This window comes from Salmo salar, chromosome 12 (assembly GCF_965601325.2).
Source record: "Salmo salar chromosome 12, fSalSal1, whole genome shotgun sequence".
Lineage (NCBI taxonomy): Eukaryota > Metazoa > Chordata > Actinopteri > Salmoniformes > Salmonidae > Salmo > Salmo salar.
The window spans coordinates 75,255,505-75,272,597 of record NC_138302.1 but is presented as its reverse complement, the minus strand read 5'-3'; the positions used below and the strand labels follow the sequence as shown (position 1 = coordinate 75,272,597).

At 41.4% G+C, this 17,093-nt stretch overlaps 1 protein-coding gene across 2 annotated transcripts in view; it reads right to left on the bottom strand.

Annotated features, from left to right (window-relative positions):
• iffo2b (intermediate filament family orphan 2b) overlaps nt 1–13,537 on the bottom strand; it is a 45,241-nt gene extending 31,704 nt beyond the window's left edge. The window contains exon 1 of one of the 2 annotated variants that reach the window (XM_014133596.3): nt 12,513–13,537. In XM_014133596.3, the coding sequence (XP_013989071.1) occupies nt 12,513–13,003 (491 nt within the window). In that variant the 5' untranslated portion in view covers nt 13,004–13,537. The remainder of the gene's footprint in view (nt 1–12,512) is intronic. The other variant, XM_014133597.3, reaches the window with a different exon arrangement.
• Between the last annotated feature and the right edge of the window lie 3,556 nt (nt 13,538–17,093).

The window sequence follows — 17,093 nt, the reverse complement described above, 5'->3', positions numbered from 1 at the left end:
AGTGATATACAGCACGACTCCTGCTGAATCTCAAGGAGAGACAATCTGAACTGGGGCACTGGCAATGACCCTGGTCACCCATCTTTCTATTGTCATTTGTCAACATGAAAGATATGTAACCTTCTTGTCCACATATTCCAGCATGTGGATAGCTCACTGACCTACTAAACCTATCGCCCATCCATGACACGATGTTGTGCGCATGTACGTGCGTGGGCGGCAGGTAGCCTAGTGGTTAGTGTTGGACTAGTAACCGAAAGGTTGCAAGATCGAATCCCTGAGCTGACAAGGTAAAAATCTGTCCTTCTGCCCCTGAACAAGGCAGTTAACCCACCGTTCCTAGGCCGTCATTGAAAATAAGAATTTGTTCTTAACTGACTTGCCTAGTTAAATAAAGGTAAATAAAATAATAAAAATGCGTGTTTGCATCCCCTAAAATAATTATTGCTTGTAAATCTATGTCATGCTCAGACTGTATAAAATCAGATAACAGGTAACCCAAATCTGGCATTAAACTTTGCGACCAAGAAATAACAGAGACTGTTGCACAACTGCAAAACAATAAACATTGTGCAACTGCGCAATAAGGAATTTACTGTTCCCTGGGGGGAACCATATGTAAACATGTAATAACAAATCCTGTCATGACATGTTTAGCATATTTAATTAATGACTTCTTGCCATGTCTCTAGATACTGTATCAGATACTTCCATCTAAAGTTTTCCAAATCTGGTTGACAAAAAATGATTCTGGTCCAAACATCTCATGGTGTGTCCACACATATAAAGCTTTAAGAAATCAGCACACTGGGATGAGGGTCAGTGGCATCAGTTCAGCTGAACCTTGGGTATAGCAGGAAGCTTGTATACTGCATTTCTACACAATTTAAAAACTTTAAAAATACTATTTGGAGAACAGCAAAAACAGACAAAAATGACCCCAGCCATTAATTATCACCGTAATATTATAGTGAACAAAAAAATACACACATTTTATTTATTTATCTAGGCAAGTCATTGTAAATACGAATTTGTTCTTAACTGACTTGCCTAGTTAAATTAAAAAAAGTAAAAACATCTCTATAGAGCTGCTGCCTATGCTGTCTGACAAAATCCCCTATTTTGTAGTTCTTCAAAGTAAATTAGGCTATCAACTATCAATCCCTTGCATCATGTATTTTCAGGTAGAGATGCCTCATGAAGCAACAGCTGCTCTCTATATCACCTCACAAACTCGCATTCTTCTCTCTTCCCTAGTAGGTGTAAAAAGAAACAGACTGTACAAGTAGATGCTCAATGGATTATGGTCATTGTCGTTAATTACCACGTTTTATGCGCTAAACTATGTAGAATATTGGCCTGTTGGAATCTACAACTCCCTACTACCTCGCACAGTTCAGGTTGGATCTGATTCATCTCTAGAGAAACTGTGCAATGTGCGCATTGAGCTCACAGAAATAAAACGAAGGAAATCAAATTCAAATAAGTTAGTCAATTAGTTGTTAAAAAAAAAGAAAAATAACCAACATTTCAGTAAATCCCTCAGCACTACTGTCTGATATTACATGTTATTTGATTATGCAGACAATCTGGAATTTTTGTCACAGTAATAGTATAGTACATTAAGTGCTTCTCTACAGTATAGTAACCAGGAAAGTCTGTCATGCATGTAGTCACTGACCCATGAAATGACATCACCAATGTCTGTTTTTCTGCATGAGATTTTCCAGGTGAGAATGTAAGTCTTATTTACAAGTTATAACAGGGTTATAACAGTTAGTAAGCTGTAGGCCAGTCTTCTGACAGACTATCCTACTCAGTTGAGTTATCATCATGCCTGAATGTTCCGTCCATTCAATAATGAACAGCAGGAAATGCAATCTTGCCTTTCAGAATGAATTGCCATTTCATTTGAGGGCTATTAGCTGAAGTGCATTTATGAATATCAATAGTGTCTGAAGCCTAGCAGTTAAATGTATGAATCTACGAGTGGTTTTGACAGGGGTATATCTGGCCCCTCAACTGACAGCTACTGACTCCCTGATTTTGCAATGGAAGCATTAGGCCTAGGCCTTTTCTATCTTAACTGCAGAAATGTCTAAAGTACAAGGAACTGGTATTTCCCAATCGTAATGTGAGCAGGGCTTTGCAAGATTGAAACTGACTGAGAAGGCATGGAACAAATGGGAGACTTTACTATTTAAATCACCATCCAAAGTAAGATTGCTAAACACAGTTCATGACTTCATCAGTTTGAGTCAGTATGGGGGCATGGAAGTGAGTCTGTCCCATAGCCAAACTGTTGGTTCAGTTAGGGTCTTACGGAATTCTTCCCTGGTTGAATCATGGGGCAACAGAGGTGGTTGACAGGGTCCTCTGGGACAGTGGTCACCAACCTTTTATGAGGCGAGATCTACCGCTCAGATCATTTTTTGTAAATAACTTAAATGTAAAACATTATAACCTAATAAAAACAGTTCTGTAGGAATGAGGTTTGTGCAGTAGGCAGGCCTAATACATTATCACAGCATATTGGCTATATGCCTGTCCTGGCAAAATTGTTCTTCTCAGACCATATTATATTTCAAAACTCGAGCTTTGATAACAAAATAGATCAGTTCAGGGCCTGAAACTAACTTGTTGGTCCATCAGCCAATGTGGCAGGTAGATTTAAAAATATAGCCAAAATATTTTTACGCCATAATTACACCAAAAACAAAAAATGGATGACCATGCTTTGTAATGTTTCTAAAACAATACATCTATTACTAGTAAGAAGTGATGTGATATATTCAGGTGCGCAACTTTCACTGGGGACCGGGACAATGGTGATCCCCCCCCACGCATTCTGAAATTGCATTTTTGTTCCCCCCAGTTTTATCAATGCACTGTGTGATACAAAACACAGCACCGGTGTGCTTTAGGACCATGCAGGCTTTTTCCCGGTTTCAGCCGGCTGGATTTAGGACGGCACATACACCACAGAGCATGCAGACAGGCTGTGTGAAGGCAAAGCTGCTGAAAGGCTCGTGTATAGGACCAGCCCAGGAGAGATGAACAGAGGCAGCTGCTGTCTGTGTTGCACATTTTCTATGAGTTGTAAAGCAAGCAGAGCAGAAACTGGCTACTCTTTAGCTGACTGATCTCAATGGCAAGTTAACTTCTGTTTGACAGATAAATATATATTCCCAGTGCTGAGCTAATAGTGTAACTGACATGTTACGTTAGGTAATGTTTCATCCCCTCTCGACTGAAGTGAATGAACTACTACCAGCTAGTTAGCTAGCTAGTAGCTAGCACCGCCAGTTCAGTGTTAGCTAGCTATCAGTCAGGTAGCAGTATCTAACAGCTATTGTGTATATGGAAATGTTTGTAGCCTTTGATTTGTCCCGTTTCAACAGAAGTAAATTTGATGATGTACCATTAGTTAGAGCTAGCCAGAAGTTGGCTAACGTTAGCCATCTAGCTCACTAACTTTTGCTATTATTTTTGCCTCAATCACACTAGACCTGAATCAACCGATGAAACCAGTGGCCAAGCGATTGAAGACCGATATTCTTATGTTTTTTCAGCACGATACAAGTTTTATTAGTAAGGAAAGCAATGTAACATTATTGATCTGTCCGTTTCCCTATCTTATTTCCTACTTTTCACACTGACACGGTATAAACAGCTCTACAGGCTTCAGTGTCATGGTGCACAGTCAGTACACAACACTATGCTCATCATGTCTTAGCAGGATCAGATGGTGACATTCCATCTTGAGTCGATGTGGAGGCTAAAGTCTGGGATCTGGGAATAATCTTTATTTCAATTACTGAACCATTGATTTTATTCTTAGATAATATAATGCATAAATATACACCAAGGTAATTCTTTGTCATGCCTCATTTGAGCAGGATCAGATGGTGACCGGGTCTCGTCAGGGTTAGGCAGCCTGGGAAGACCAGTGTATCGGTGCAGAGGTCAACTTACGCAGATACAACACTTTATTCTCTCAGTGCAGCAAACACTGGACAAGCAAGAAGCTTCAAAGATCAAAACTATTTTAAGGCAGTCTGACAACACTCTAAAGTTGATTTCCAAACTGTATCAAGGGTTAATAGAGGCTTTTCCCAATGACACAAAAAAACGTCAAACAAAATTGATGATGAATGGATTCAGATATGTTAGAATTCCCAGTCATGTTCATATAAGCACAGACATAAATTACTGCAGTTTAAGACCATCCATAGAACTTACTATATGCCTGTGAAAAATAATATCATGCACCCAGAAATTGTATTATTCTGCTGGAAGTATAAAACACAAATTTGCCTATGTTATGGTCTTGTGAAGGCTGGCTGAATTATGGCAACAAGTATGTTCTTTTATCTCAGCATGTCTGCAGATTCTCCCTTCTCCCTGTTTAAAAAAAAAAAATGCTGATACTGGAGACTTTTATCAAGTTAAAAGAGCTCTACAGTACTATTAGGCCTATGATATGAATTATATGGAGGACGTACTGTTTCTGTGTATTAATGTGTAGGAGTATGTGTTTTTATGAAACTTTTGCTTTCCAAACCTTTCCCATGAGAAATGTAAAAAAAGATTAGAAGGAAGTTGTGTTGGGGAGAGTGTTGAGTTATTGACTAGACTGGTGGGGTTTCGGACATGCAGGCTGCACGGGCTGGCTGGGCGGACTGGCTGAAATTTGCTATTGAGGATGTCTTAATAAAGTCAATCAAAAGTTAAGTCTTTGTACTTTATTTGTAAGAGTTGTTCATTTGTTAGGTTATTGGTTAAAGTTGCAACACAATATAGATTATTGAATTATCATTGATCTAGTTCAGTCTTACTAATTAAACATATTTAATAATGATCTCTTACCTAGCTTGATGACTGTGGGCATTTTTGCTTACTTTTTGTTGCTCTAAATAGAGACAGCTAGAAGGGCCATGGGGCCATGCCATGCCCGCCCCCCCCCCACACACACACTTCTAAAACCAGTTGCGCCCCCCGGGTATATTGCTCAATTGTGTTTCATTTTTGTGAGACAAATGTTCAGCAGCCCCTTTAAGGGCAGGAGGTTACCGTGGCAACGAGGACACTCGAGCCGCCAGTTAGCCTACAGTGTGACTGCCTGTGAGATATGATAATCTGACTAGCAGCCGATGTCTTGGCTGAAGCATAAGCTCAAACATTTAAAAACAACCTTCCACCTGATGGCGAAACTCGAGGACCACCACATCTGCCTCAAGCACAAATTCATGTTCCTATGACCAGAGAAAGTGAAATATTCCTCGTTATTAAAATATACACCACGAGCTGCTAATAATACATTTGACTACTCATTCATTGCAATGCAAGTGGAAGTAGGGAGTAGACGTTTTATGTTTTTTAATCGTGTTGAATAAAAACAGTGTTACGGGTGCTGAATATTATTATTTTTTTTTATACATGAACGCACCCATAAAAAAACCAACTCTTTGCTGTATTCTTTGACAGTCTCTCTCTGGTCATTGTTTTAAAAGTTAGGAAATCTCTCGTAGGCTAGTATCAAACTTGTAGACACTGATTTGAGCTCTCCGATTGGCCAGCGCAGTAGGCGCACTCGATTTAGCCACAGAACTCCTGGTCCGCTGGGTAGACGGATTTTGTCCTTTCTGACAAAATAAATGGTTCAAAATTTGAACAGTTTGCCTACCCGCTTCGCAGGGCTTCTGAATCAAGTGCACCTACCGCCAACAGCGCAACACGAATAATAAATAAAGCGGCGCAAGCCTTTATCATTTGCTTTTCTACAGAAATGTTTGGTGATCTACTAGGAATGCCTTAAAGATCGATCAGTTGATCGTGATCAACCAGTTCATGACCAAAGCTCTGGGAAATTAAACCGGTATGAGCAAAGAGGAAGCTGGGGTTGGATGGGAGACCCACACTATGAACCATTGTACTATGGTTGTCTCCATTAAGACAGTGTAATCAGGTTTGAAATTGCAATGACAATGTGAAATTCAAATGCAATGCAAAGTTGAAGAAAATGCTACCGAAGTTCTACCAACACATTGACTGTAGTACTCGCTCTGGAAAATCATTGGACCACTGCTACTCAACTTTTCAAAACGCCTACAAGGCCCTGCCCCACCTTCCCTTTTGCAAATCTGACCACGACTACATTATGCTTCTCCCTTCCTATAGACAGAAACTCAAACAGGAAGTACCCGTGCTAAGGTCTATTCAACGTTGGTCTGACCAATCGGAATCCATGCTTCAAGATTGTTTTGATCACGCGGACTGAGATATGTTCCAGGTTGACTCTGAGAATAACATTTACGAATACACGGATACGGTGACTGAGTTCATCAGGAAGTGTATAGATGTTGTACCCACTGTGACTATTAAAACCTACCCAAACCAGAAACCGTGGATAGATGCCAGCATTCACGCAAAACTGAAAGAGCAAACTAGAGGTCGACCGATTAATTGGAATGGCTGAATAAGTAGGGCCGATTTCAAGTTTTTCATAACAATTGGAAAATCTGTATTTTTGGACGCAGATTTGGCCGTTTTTTTTTGTTTTTTTTTTAGACCTTTATTTAAGTAGGCAAGTCAGTTAAGAACACATTCTTATTTTCAATGACGGCCTCGGAACGGTGGGTTAACTGCCTTGTTCAGGGGCAGAACAACAGAATTTTACCTTGTCAGCTCGGGGATTCAATCTTGCAACCTTACGGTTAACTAGTCCAACACTCTAACCACCTGCTTTACATTGCACTCCACGAGGAGCCTGCCTGTTACGCGAATGCAGTAAGAAGCCAAGGTAAGTTGCTAGCTAGCATTAAACTTATCTTATAAAAAACAATCAATCAATCATAATCACTAGTTAACTACACATGGTTGATGATATTACTAGTTTATCTAGCCTGTCCTGCGTTGCATATAATCGCTTTGGTACACGTTGCTCCAACCATCAACATCGATGCCTTTCTTAAAATCAATACACAGAAGTATATATTTTTAAACCTGCATATTTAGCTAAAAGAAATCCAGGTTAGCAGGCAATATTAACCAGGTGAAATTGTGTCATTTTGCATTCATTGCACGCAGAGTCAGGGTATATGCAACAGTTTGGGCCACCTGGCTCGTTGAGAACTAATTTGCCTGAATTTTACGTAATTATGACATAACATTGAAGGTTGTGCAATGTAACAGGAAAATTTTGACTTAGGGATGCCACCCGTTAGATAAAATACGGAACGATTCCGTATTTCACTGACAGGAAAAACGTTTTGTTTTCGAGATGATAGTTTCCGGATTCGACCATATTAATGACCTAAGGTTCGTAATTCTGTGTGTTATTATGTTATAAATAAGTCTATGATTTGATAGAGCAGTCTGACTGAGTGATGGTAAGCAGCAGCAGGCTCGTAAGCATTCATTCAAACAGCACTTTCGTGCATTTGCCAGCAGCCCTTCGCAATGCATTGCACTGTTTATGACTTCAAGCCTGTCAACTCCCAAGATTAGGCTGGTGTAACCGATGTGAAATGGCTAGCTAGTTAGCCGGGTGCGCACTAATAGCGTTTCAAACGTCACTCGCCTGAGACTTGGAGTAGTTTTTCCCCTTGCTCTACATGGGTAACGCTGTTTTGAGGGTGGCTGTCGATGTGTTCCTGGTTCGAGCCCAGGTAGGAGCGAGGAGAGGGACGGAAGCTATACTGTTACACTGGCAATACTAAAGTGCCTATAAGAACATCCAATAGTCAAAGGTATATGAAATACAAATTGAATAGAGAGAAATAGTCCTATAATTCCTATAATAACTACAACCTAAAACTTCTTACCTGGGAATATTGAAGAATCATGTTAAAAGGAACCACCAGCTTTCATATGTTCATGTTCTGAGAAAGGAACTTAAACGTTAGCTTTTTTACATGGCACATATTGCACTTTTACTTTCTTCTCCAACACTTTGTTTTTGCATTAGTTAAACCAAATTTAACATGTTTCATTATTTATTTGAGGCCAAATTGATTTTATTGATGTATTAAGTTAAAATAAGTGTTCATTCAGTTCATTCATTGTTGTAATTGTCATTATTACAAATAAATAAAAAAGAAAGAAAGAAAAAAAGAAAAATAATGAAAGAAAAATAAATGCACCCATTAATCGGTATTTTTTTTTTTTTTGGTCCTCCAATAATCGGTATCGGTATTGAAAACTCATAATCGGTCGACCTCTAGTGCAAACCACCACATTTAACCATGGGAATATGGCCGAAAACAAACAGTGTAGTTATTCCCTCCGTAAGGCAATCAAACGGGCAAAATGTCAGTACAGAGATAAGGTGGAGTCACAATTCAATGGCTCAGACACGAAGCATATGTTTTTTTTATATTTTTTTTTATTTAACTAGGCAAGCCAGTTAACTTCTTTGGGATAGGGGGCGGTATTTTGACGTCTGGATGAAAAGCGTGCCCAAAGTAAACTGCCTGCTACTCAGGCCCAGCTAGGATATGCATCTAATTGGTAGATTTGGATAGAAAACACTCTAAAGTTTCTAAAACTGTTCAAATAATGTCTGTGAGTATAACAGAACTGAAATGGCAGGCGAAACCCAGAGGACAAACCATAAAAATAAATAACAGATTCAGCATACCACTGATTTCAATGCCTGGCACTTTTATAATAGGGCAAAAATGGTCCCCGATTGCAGTTCCTAGGGCTTCCACTAGATGTCAACAGTCTTTAGAAAGAGTTTCAGGCTGGTTTTTGGAAAAATGAGGGAGAAGTTGTAGTGTTTTCTAAGTGGCTCCCATTTTGGCTGTAGTGTTTCCAAGCACATGGCCGAGAGAGCACGTTCTTTTTGTTTATCTCCGGTAAAGACAATAACGATTCTCCGTCTTAAATTTTATCGTTTATTTGCGTATTAGGGTACCTAAGGATTGATTATAAACGTTGATTGACTTGTTTAAATAAGTTTATTGGTAACGTTTGGGATTCATTTTGTATGCATTTTGAAGGAGGGAAACCGAGTGGATTATTGACTGAAGCGCGCCAGCTAAACGGAGTTTTCTGGATATAAAAGAAGGAATTTATCTAACAAAAGGACCATTTGTAATGTAACTGGGACATTTTGGAGTGCCAACAGAAGAAGATCTTCAAAGGTAAGGCATATATTATATCGCTATTTCTGACTTTCGTGTCGCAACTCCCTGGTTGAAAATTATTTGTTATGCATTTGTGTGCTGGACGCTGTCCTCAGATAATCGCATAAAGCCTTTTTGAAATCTGACACTTCGGCTGGATTAACAACAAGTTAAGCTTTATTTTGATGTATTGCACTTGTGATTTCATGAAAGTTTAATATTTATAGTAACGAATTCTTATTTATGTGGTAGGGTCTACAGACAATCACGGACTACAAAGGGAAAACCAGCCACGTCGCGTACACCGACGTCTTGCTTCCGGACAAGCTAAACACCTTCTTCGCCCGAGGATAACACAATGCCACCGACGTGGCCCGCTACCAAGGACTGCGGTCTCTCCTTCTCCGTGGCCGACGTGCGTAATACATTTAAGCGTGTTAACCCTCACAAGGCTGCCGGCCCGGCCCCACTTACTTCAAGATGTGCACCATTGTTCCTACACCCAAGAAAGCAAAGGTAACTGAAATAAATGGCAATAGTCCAGTAGCACTCACTTCTGTCATCATGAAGTGCTTGAGAGTCTAGTTAAGGATCATATCACCTCTACCTTACCTGACACCCTAGACTCACATCAATTTGCTTACCGCCCCAATAGATCCTCAGACGATGCAATCGCTGTATGCCCTATCCCATCTGGACAAGAGGAATACTTATGTAATGTAAGAATGCCGTTCATTGACTATAGCTCAGCATTCAACACCGTAGTACCCTCCAAGTACCCTCCAAGCTCATCATTAAGCTTGGGGCCCTGGGTCTGATCCCCGCCCAGTGCAACTGGGTCCTAGACTTCATGACGGGCCATCCACAGGTGGTAAAGGTAAGAAACAACACCTCCACTTCGCTAATCCTCAACACAGGGGCCCCACAAGGGTACATGCTCAGCCCCCTCCTGCACTCCCTGTTCACCCATGACTGCGTGGCCATGGACGCCTCCAACTCAATCACCAAGTTTGCAGACGACACAACAGTAGTAAGCCTGATTACCAACAATGACGAAACAGCCTACAGGGAGGAGGTGAGGGCCCTGGGAGAGTCGTGCCAGGAAAATAACCTCTCACTCAACATGAACAAAACAAAGGAGCTGATCGTGGACTTCAGCAAACATACCCTATCCACATCGAAGGGACCGCAATGGAGAAGGTGGACAGCTTCAAGTTCCTTGGTGTACACATCACTGAATCTGAAATGGTCCACCCACACACAGTGTGGTGAAGAAGGCGCAACAGCGCCTCTTCAGTCTCAGGAGGCTGAGGAAATTTGGCTTGGCTCCTAAAACCCTCACAAACTTTTACAGATGCACAATTGAGAGCATCCTCTCGGGCTGTATCACCGCCTGGTACGGCAACTGCACTGCCCGCAACCGCAGGGCTCTCCAGAGGGTGGTGTGGTCTGTCCACTCCAAACTACCTTGCCCTCCAGGAAGGTCAAAAAGATCATCAAGGACATCAACCACCAGAGCCACGGCCTGTTCACCCGCTATCATCCAGAAGGCAAGGTCAGTACAGGTGCATCAAAGCAAGGACCGAGAGACTGAAAAACAGCTGCTATCTCAAGGCCATCAGACAGTTAAATAGCCATCACTAACCGGCTTCCACCCATTTACACAACCCTGCACCGTAGAGGCTGCTGCCCTATATACATCGACTTGGAATCACTGGCCACTTGAATAATGTTTAAATACTGCTTTACTCATCTCATATGTATATACTGTATTCTACTGTATTTTAGTCAATGCCACTCCGACATTGCTCAATCTAATATTTATATATTTCTTAATTCCATTCTTTTACATTTGTGTGTATTGTCGTGAATTGTTATATACTACTGCACTGTTGGAGCTAGGAACACAAGCATTTCGCTACACCCGCAATAACATCTGCTAAATATGTGTATGTGTAACCGATGTGAAATGGCTAGTTAGTTAGCGGTGGTGCGCGCTAATAGCGTTTCAATCGGTGACGTCACTCGCTCTGAGACTTGAAGTAGGGTTGCCCCTTGCGTTGCAAGGGCCGTGGCTTTTGTGGCGCGATGGGTAACGATGCTTCGTGGGGTGTCAGTTGTTGATGTGTGCAAGGGTCCCTGGTTTGAGCCCAGGTTGGGGCGAGGAGAGGGACGGAACCTACACTGTTACATTGATGCTGTTGACCCGGATCGTTGGTTGCTGCGGAAAAGGAGGAGGTCAAAGGGGGGGTGAGTGTAACCGATGTGAAATGGCTAGTTAGTTAGCGGTGGTGCGCGCTAATAGCGTTTCAATCGGTGACGTCACTCGCTCTGAGACTTGAAGTAGGGTTGCCCCTTGCGTTGCAAGGGCCGTGGCGCGATGGGTAACGATGCTTCGGTGGGTGTCAGTTGTTGATGCGTGCAAGGGTCCCTGGTTCGAGCCCAGGTTGGGGCGAGGAGAGGGACGGAACCTACACTGTTACATATGGACCAATAAAATTTGATTTTTTCACACCATGTTCCCTCTGACATACCCTCTAGCTTCAGCATCCTCGCTACATGCATTACTGTACCAACGTGAAACACTGCAAACAACCTTTATTGTATAATCTCTGGCTGCTTTTAACTATATTCTTTATTATTTCTATCATCCCACCATGATAACAACACCGTCGGGCCTAGAAGCCACATAACTGCTCATGGGTCACAGGTCAGTGATGGAGGTTTCAAACAATGGTTCATCTCTACTATTCCATAGGATTGAATGTAACCAGCCTAAACTTGACACAGTGTCAAACAACAAAACACCCAGCAGGAACAGATGAATGACGGCTCTCGGGTAACTAACTTTGGTGCCAGGGAGGTACAGAGTGCAAGGTTTTGTTCCATCCCAGCACTAACAACCCTGATTCAACCAATCATGGAGGATGATTAGTTCATTATTTGAAACGGGTGTGTTAGTACTGGGTTGGGAAAAACGCCTGCAGACCTTGTAGAGTGAAAATTAAACAATTATGTAAAAAGTTAACAAATCTGCCTTGAGTTAAAACTAAACTGAAGTCTAGAGGGTCTCCCGCAATCGCATGGTTTTGGCAAGCGTTACAATACCCTTGCTGCTTGGCTACCAAAATATGCAATGAATCAGTCCACCTTTCACCAAATTTGAGGTTTTGAGAGCTGCAGTTTCTTTATATTAGTGACGCATTTCATTAATTCCTATTTGGTGACAAAATATCAGCATATATTATTACCATGCAATTAGAATTAAATGCAGAAATAAAGTGTAGACTGATGCTGCTGCTTCAGTCAGGCCTAAAACTGCTGCAATAGGAAATGCGCACTGATGTCACTGTCAGAATGCAGTAGTTTGTTGGTACATACCTTCTCCTGTATTCGTCTCTCTCTCGCTTGACTTTAGCCAAAACATTATACAGAGCTCTTATTTCTGGTGTGATTGTATCGATTTGGACCCCAACACCGTCCGGGTGATTCCAGGATACACCGGGCCCCTGGAGTGTCTCATAGCGCTCGCCGTGTCTCCTCACGTGCGTGAAACTCCAAATGGTACCAGGCAGTCGGGATTCCGTAGAGTCGGTTTGGACAGCTACTTCACGTGTGTATACTTGGTATCGTTGTTGCTCCAAGGCTTGCTGCAGTTGGTTCTCTAATAATTTGTTTCTCCGCTCTAGTTCATGAACCTTAGCAAGAAAACAGCGAAAGCGCAGGTTCAGAGTCTTCAGGACGTGGATATTGGACCCCAAATCATTTCGCAGAGCACTGGTTACCGCGCCCGACCCAGAAGTGGACATACGGCTGACAGGAACTGTAGCGATCATAGCAGCAGGCGAAGTATCAAAAAAAGAGTTCATCATACCGGTAAACAAAAAACTGATAATCGCTGGTTTTAATGCTTTGTTTGCTAAAATAATTTAACAACCAAACCGATCCTATTTCTGCATATCCTCCAAAAGGCCAGTTCCCCACGGAGTTTCTTATGATGTGGCTCTTTGAAATGAGATTGACAGCGCAGTTGAAGGTGATGCAACCATCGCTTTCCTCAAACATCCAGAAACCACATGTTCCTATTGGTGCGAAGAAAAACACAATGGTATCCACAAACAGATCATCTTATCGGCCCAATCCTCTGGCTCAACCGGCAAGGCTCCATCCTCCTCTGCTATACGCAGGAATATGAGACACCGTGCCTTTGATTTGTCATATGCTGAATGCTCCCAGTTACTCCCTTTCCCATCCTCTCTACACTACACAGACAGACTCTTTCTTTCTCTTCGCTCCTATTCACATATCTCTCCGAACTCCGGTGCCGCGGTGTGATAACACTATGCTTCCTGTCTATAGCCCTGCCTCTTCGTGGCGCCGCTGGATCATGTTTCAAGCTGCTCAACTGGGCAACGTATGCATCGCCCCTCCCATTCTCTGTCACGCCCCCTCACGAGCAAAAACAAACTCACGCGCTCACAGTACAAATAAAATCATAAAGTCCAAAGTGCAGAAAATGAGGGAAAATACAGTTCCCAAAAATGTAATGATGGACAAATTATCCATAAAATTAGACTAGGCTACCTTGAACAAAACGTTTTTGTTCAAGGTAGCCTAGTCTAATTTTAGGGATAATTTGTCCATCATTACATTTTGGGGAACTGTATTTTCACTCATATTTCAGCATTTTGGGCTTCAGAGCTCCCAGTCACCCTGTGCACAGAACACAAATTGTTCAACATTAAAATGAAGCAAAACAATATCACCTTAAAAAAAGATGACAGCGTGATAGATGGCCATCAAATGATCAAATCCATAAAGTTGGGTGTATTTGAGAGCACTAGCTGTTCCGGATGACTGTGTGATCTCGCTTTCCATAGACAATGTGAGTAAGACCTTTAATTAAACAGGTTAATATTCGCAGACCGAATACCAGGACTCTAATATTTGCAGACAGAGTACCAGGACGTGTACTCAGAGCATGCGCTGACCAGCTGGCAAGTGTCTTCACTGACATTTTCAACCTATCCCTGACCTGGTCTGTAATACCAACTTGTTTCAAGCAGACCACTGTAGTCCCCATGCCCAAGAACACCAAGGTAGCCTGCCTAAATGACTATCGCCCCATTGCACTCACATCAATAGCAATGAAATGCTTTGAAAGGCTGGTCATGGCTCAGATCAACACCATCATCCCAGACACCCTAGATCCACTCCAATTCGCATACCACCGCAACAGATCCACAGATCTCTATTGCACTCCACACTGCCCTCACCCACCTGGACAATAAGAATACCTATGTAAGAATTCTGTTGATTGACTATAGCTCAGCATTCAACACCATAGTCCCCTCCAAGCTCATCACCAAACTCAGGACCCTGTGACTGAACACCTCCCTCTGCAACTGGATCTTGGACTTCCTGACGGGCCACCGCCAGGTGGAGAGTGTAGGCAACAAAACATCCTGGCTGAAAAGATTTGGCATGGGCCCTCAGATCCTCAAAAAGTTATACTGCTGCACCATTAAGAGCATCTTGACTGGCTGCATTACTGCTTGGTACAGCAACTGCAAGGCACCTGACCGTAAGGCGCTACAGAGGGTGGTGAGTACGGCCCAGTACATCACTGGGGTCGAGCTCCCTGCCATCCAGGATCTTTATACCAGGTGGTCAGAGGAAGGCCCAAAAAATGGTCAAAGACTCCAACCACCCAAGCCATAGACTGTTCTCTCTGCAACCACATGGCAAGTGGTACCAGTGCACCAAGTCTGGAACCAACAGGACCCTGAACAGCTTCTACCCTCAAGCCCTAAGACTGCTATGCAAGCCTGCGAAATACAATGAGCTCCAAAAGTATTGGGACAGTGACCATTTTTGTTGTTGTTTTGGCTCTGTACTCCAGCACTTTGGATTTGAAGTGGTACAATGATTATGAGTTTAAAGTGCAGACTGTCAGCTTTAATTTGAGGCTATTTTCATACATATCGGGTGAACCGTTTAGTTTACAACATTTTTATACATAGCCCCCCATTTTAGTGGACCAAAAGTATTGGGACAAATTCACTGGTTGAGTTTCAGATGATTTGGTGCCCAAAATAAATTAATGGTAAATAATGTATCGTATTTTGGAGTAATTTTTATTGTCAATAAGAAAATAATGTTTCTAATTAATGTGGATGCTACCATAATTACAGATTGTGCTGAATGAATCGTGAATAATGATGAGTGAGAAAAGTTACAGATGCACAAATATCATACCCCAAATATCATACCCCCACTTGGCCTTAAATTGTACCAATTTGTTTTTCTCGGTTGCCCATGCTGTTTCCTTTTAAATAATAAATAATTGAATTTATTGTTTGTGTTAATGATGGCAGATTAAATGATTTCCAAGTTTTTGGTATACGTTTTTTCAAGATGAGTGATGAGAAGAGAACCGTTAAGCCCATTGGGTATCTCACTACACCCCAAATGCCAGGTCTTGGATACACACACACACACACACACACACACACACACACACACACACACACACACACACACACACACACACACACACACACACACACACACCACATATGCTGCTACTGCTCCACATGCTGCTGCTACAGCTGTTTATCATCTATACTGTATACTGTTATGGGCGGCAGGTAGACTAGTGGCTAGAGCGTTGGACTAGTAACCGAAAGGTTGCAAGATTGAATCCCCGAGCTGACAAGGTAACAATATGTCGTTCTGCCCCTGAACAAGGCAGTGAACCCACTGTTCCTAGGCCATCATTGAAAATAAGAATTTGTTCTTAACTGACTTGCCTGTTAAATAAAGGTAAAATAAAAAAATAAAAAAATAAAACTGTTGCCTAGTCACTTTACCCCTAGCTATATGCACATAGCTACCTCAATTACCTCGTACCCCTGTATATCAACTCGATACTACTGTAGTACTCCCTGTATATAACCATTTTGCTCTTACTTGTTATTGTTATTCGTTATTCACTGTGGATTTCTTCCTAGTGTCACTATTTATATTTTATATTTTTTATCTTTATCTTTAACTCTGCATTGTTGGAAAAGGACCCGTAAGTAAGAATTTCACTGTTAGTCTGCACCTGTTGTTTTATGAAGCGTGACAAATACAATTTGATTTGATTTTGATTTGACATTTATTTTTATATAGAGGGAATCTATAACTACTACACCCATCATATACTATTCCCCTTAGGCCTGTGTGAAAGAACAATACGTGACGGAGAGGAAATGCATTTGATATTTTAAAGCTTCCCTTGAACATGATTCCCATCTATAGAGGGTCAAAGTCTGCCAAGACAGCAGCCTTTATTCATCGTTTCACAGCATAATGATGATTACAACTGAATATTGAATAATCTCAGTAAAACAGAAAGCTGACATCCGGATCTTCTAAAAACGTTTAATCTTTTGTCTGGAATGGTAGCCTACTCAAGCACCAAAAAGTTATTATAAGACATAAAAATAAAAAAATTAAGGGATAGTTCACCCAAATTACAAAATTACTAATTGGTTTCCTTACCCTTTAAGCAGTCTATGCACAAGGTATGACAGCAATCCATGCTGGCACTGTTTCCACATGCTAATGTTTTAGCATTTGTGGCACAAATCCCATTCAAATCATGGGACTGAGAGCAACATTTTTCGCACATCATGCTCAAAACATCTATAAGTGACTTTTTTTTATCTTCACGATCAATTTAGATACTTTCAGATGATTTTGACATGATGCGCAAAAAATTATAATATCGGTCCCATGACTTGAATGTGATTTGTACCACAAATGCTAATACATTATCAAATCTATTTTTATTTGCCATTTGCCACATGCTTTGTAGCCAACAAGTGTAGACTAACAATGATATGCTTCCCAACAATGCAGAGAGAAAAATAGAAAAATAATAGAAAGATAATAACACAAGGAATAAATACACAA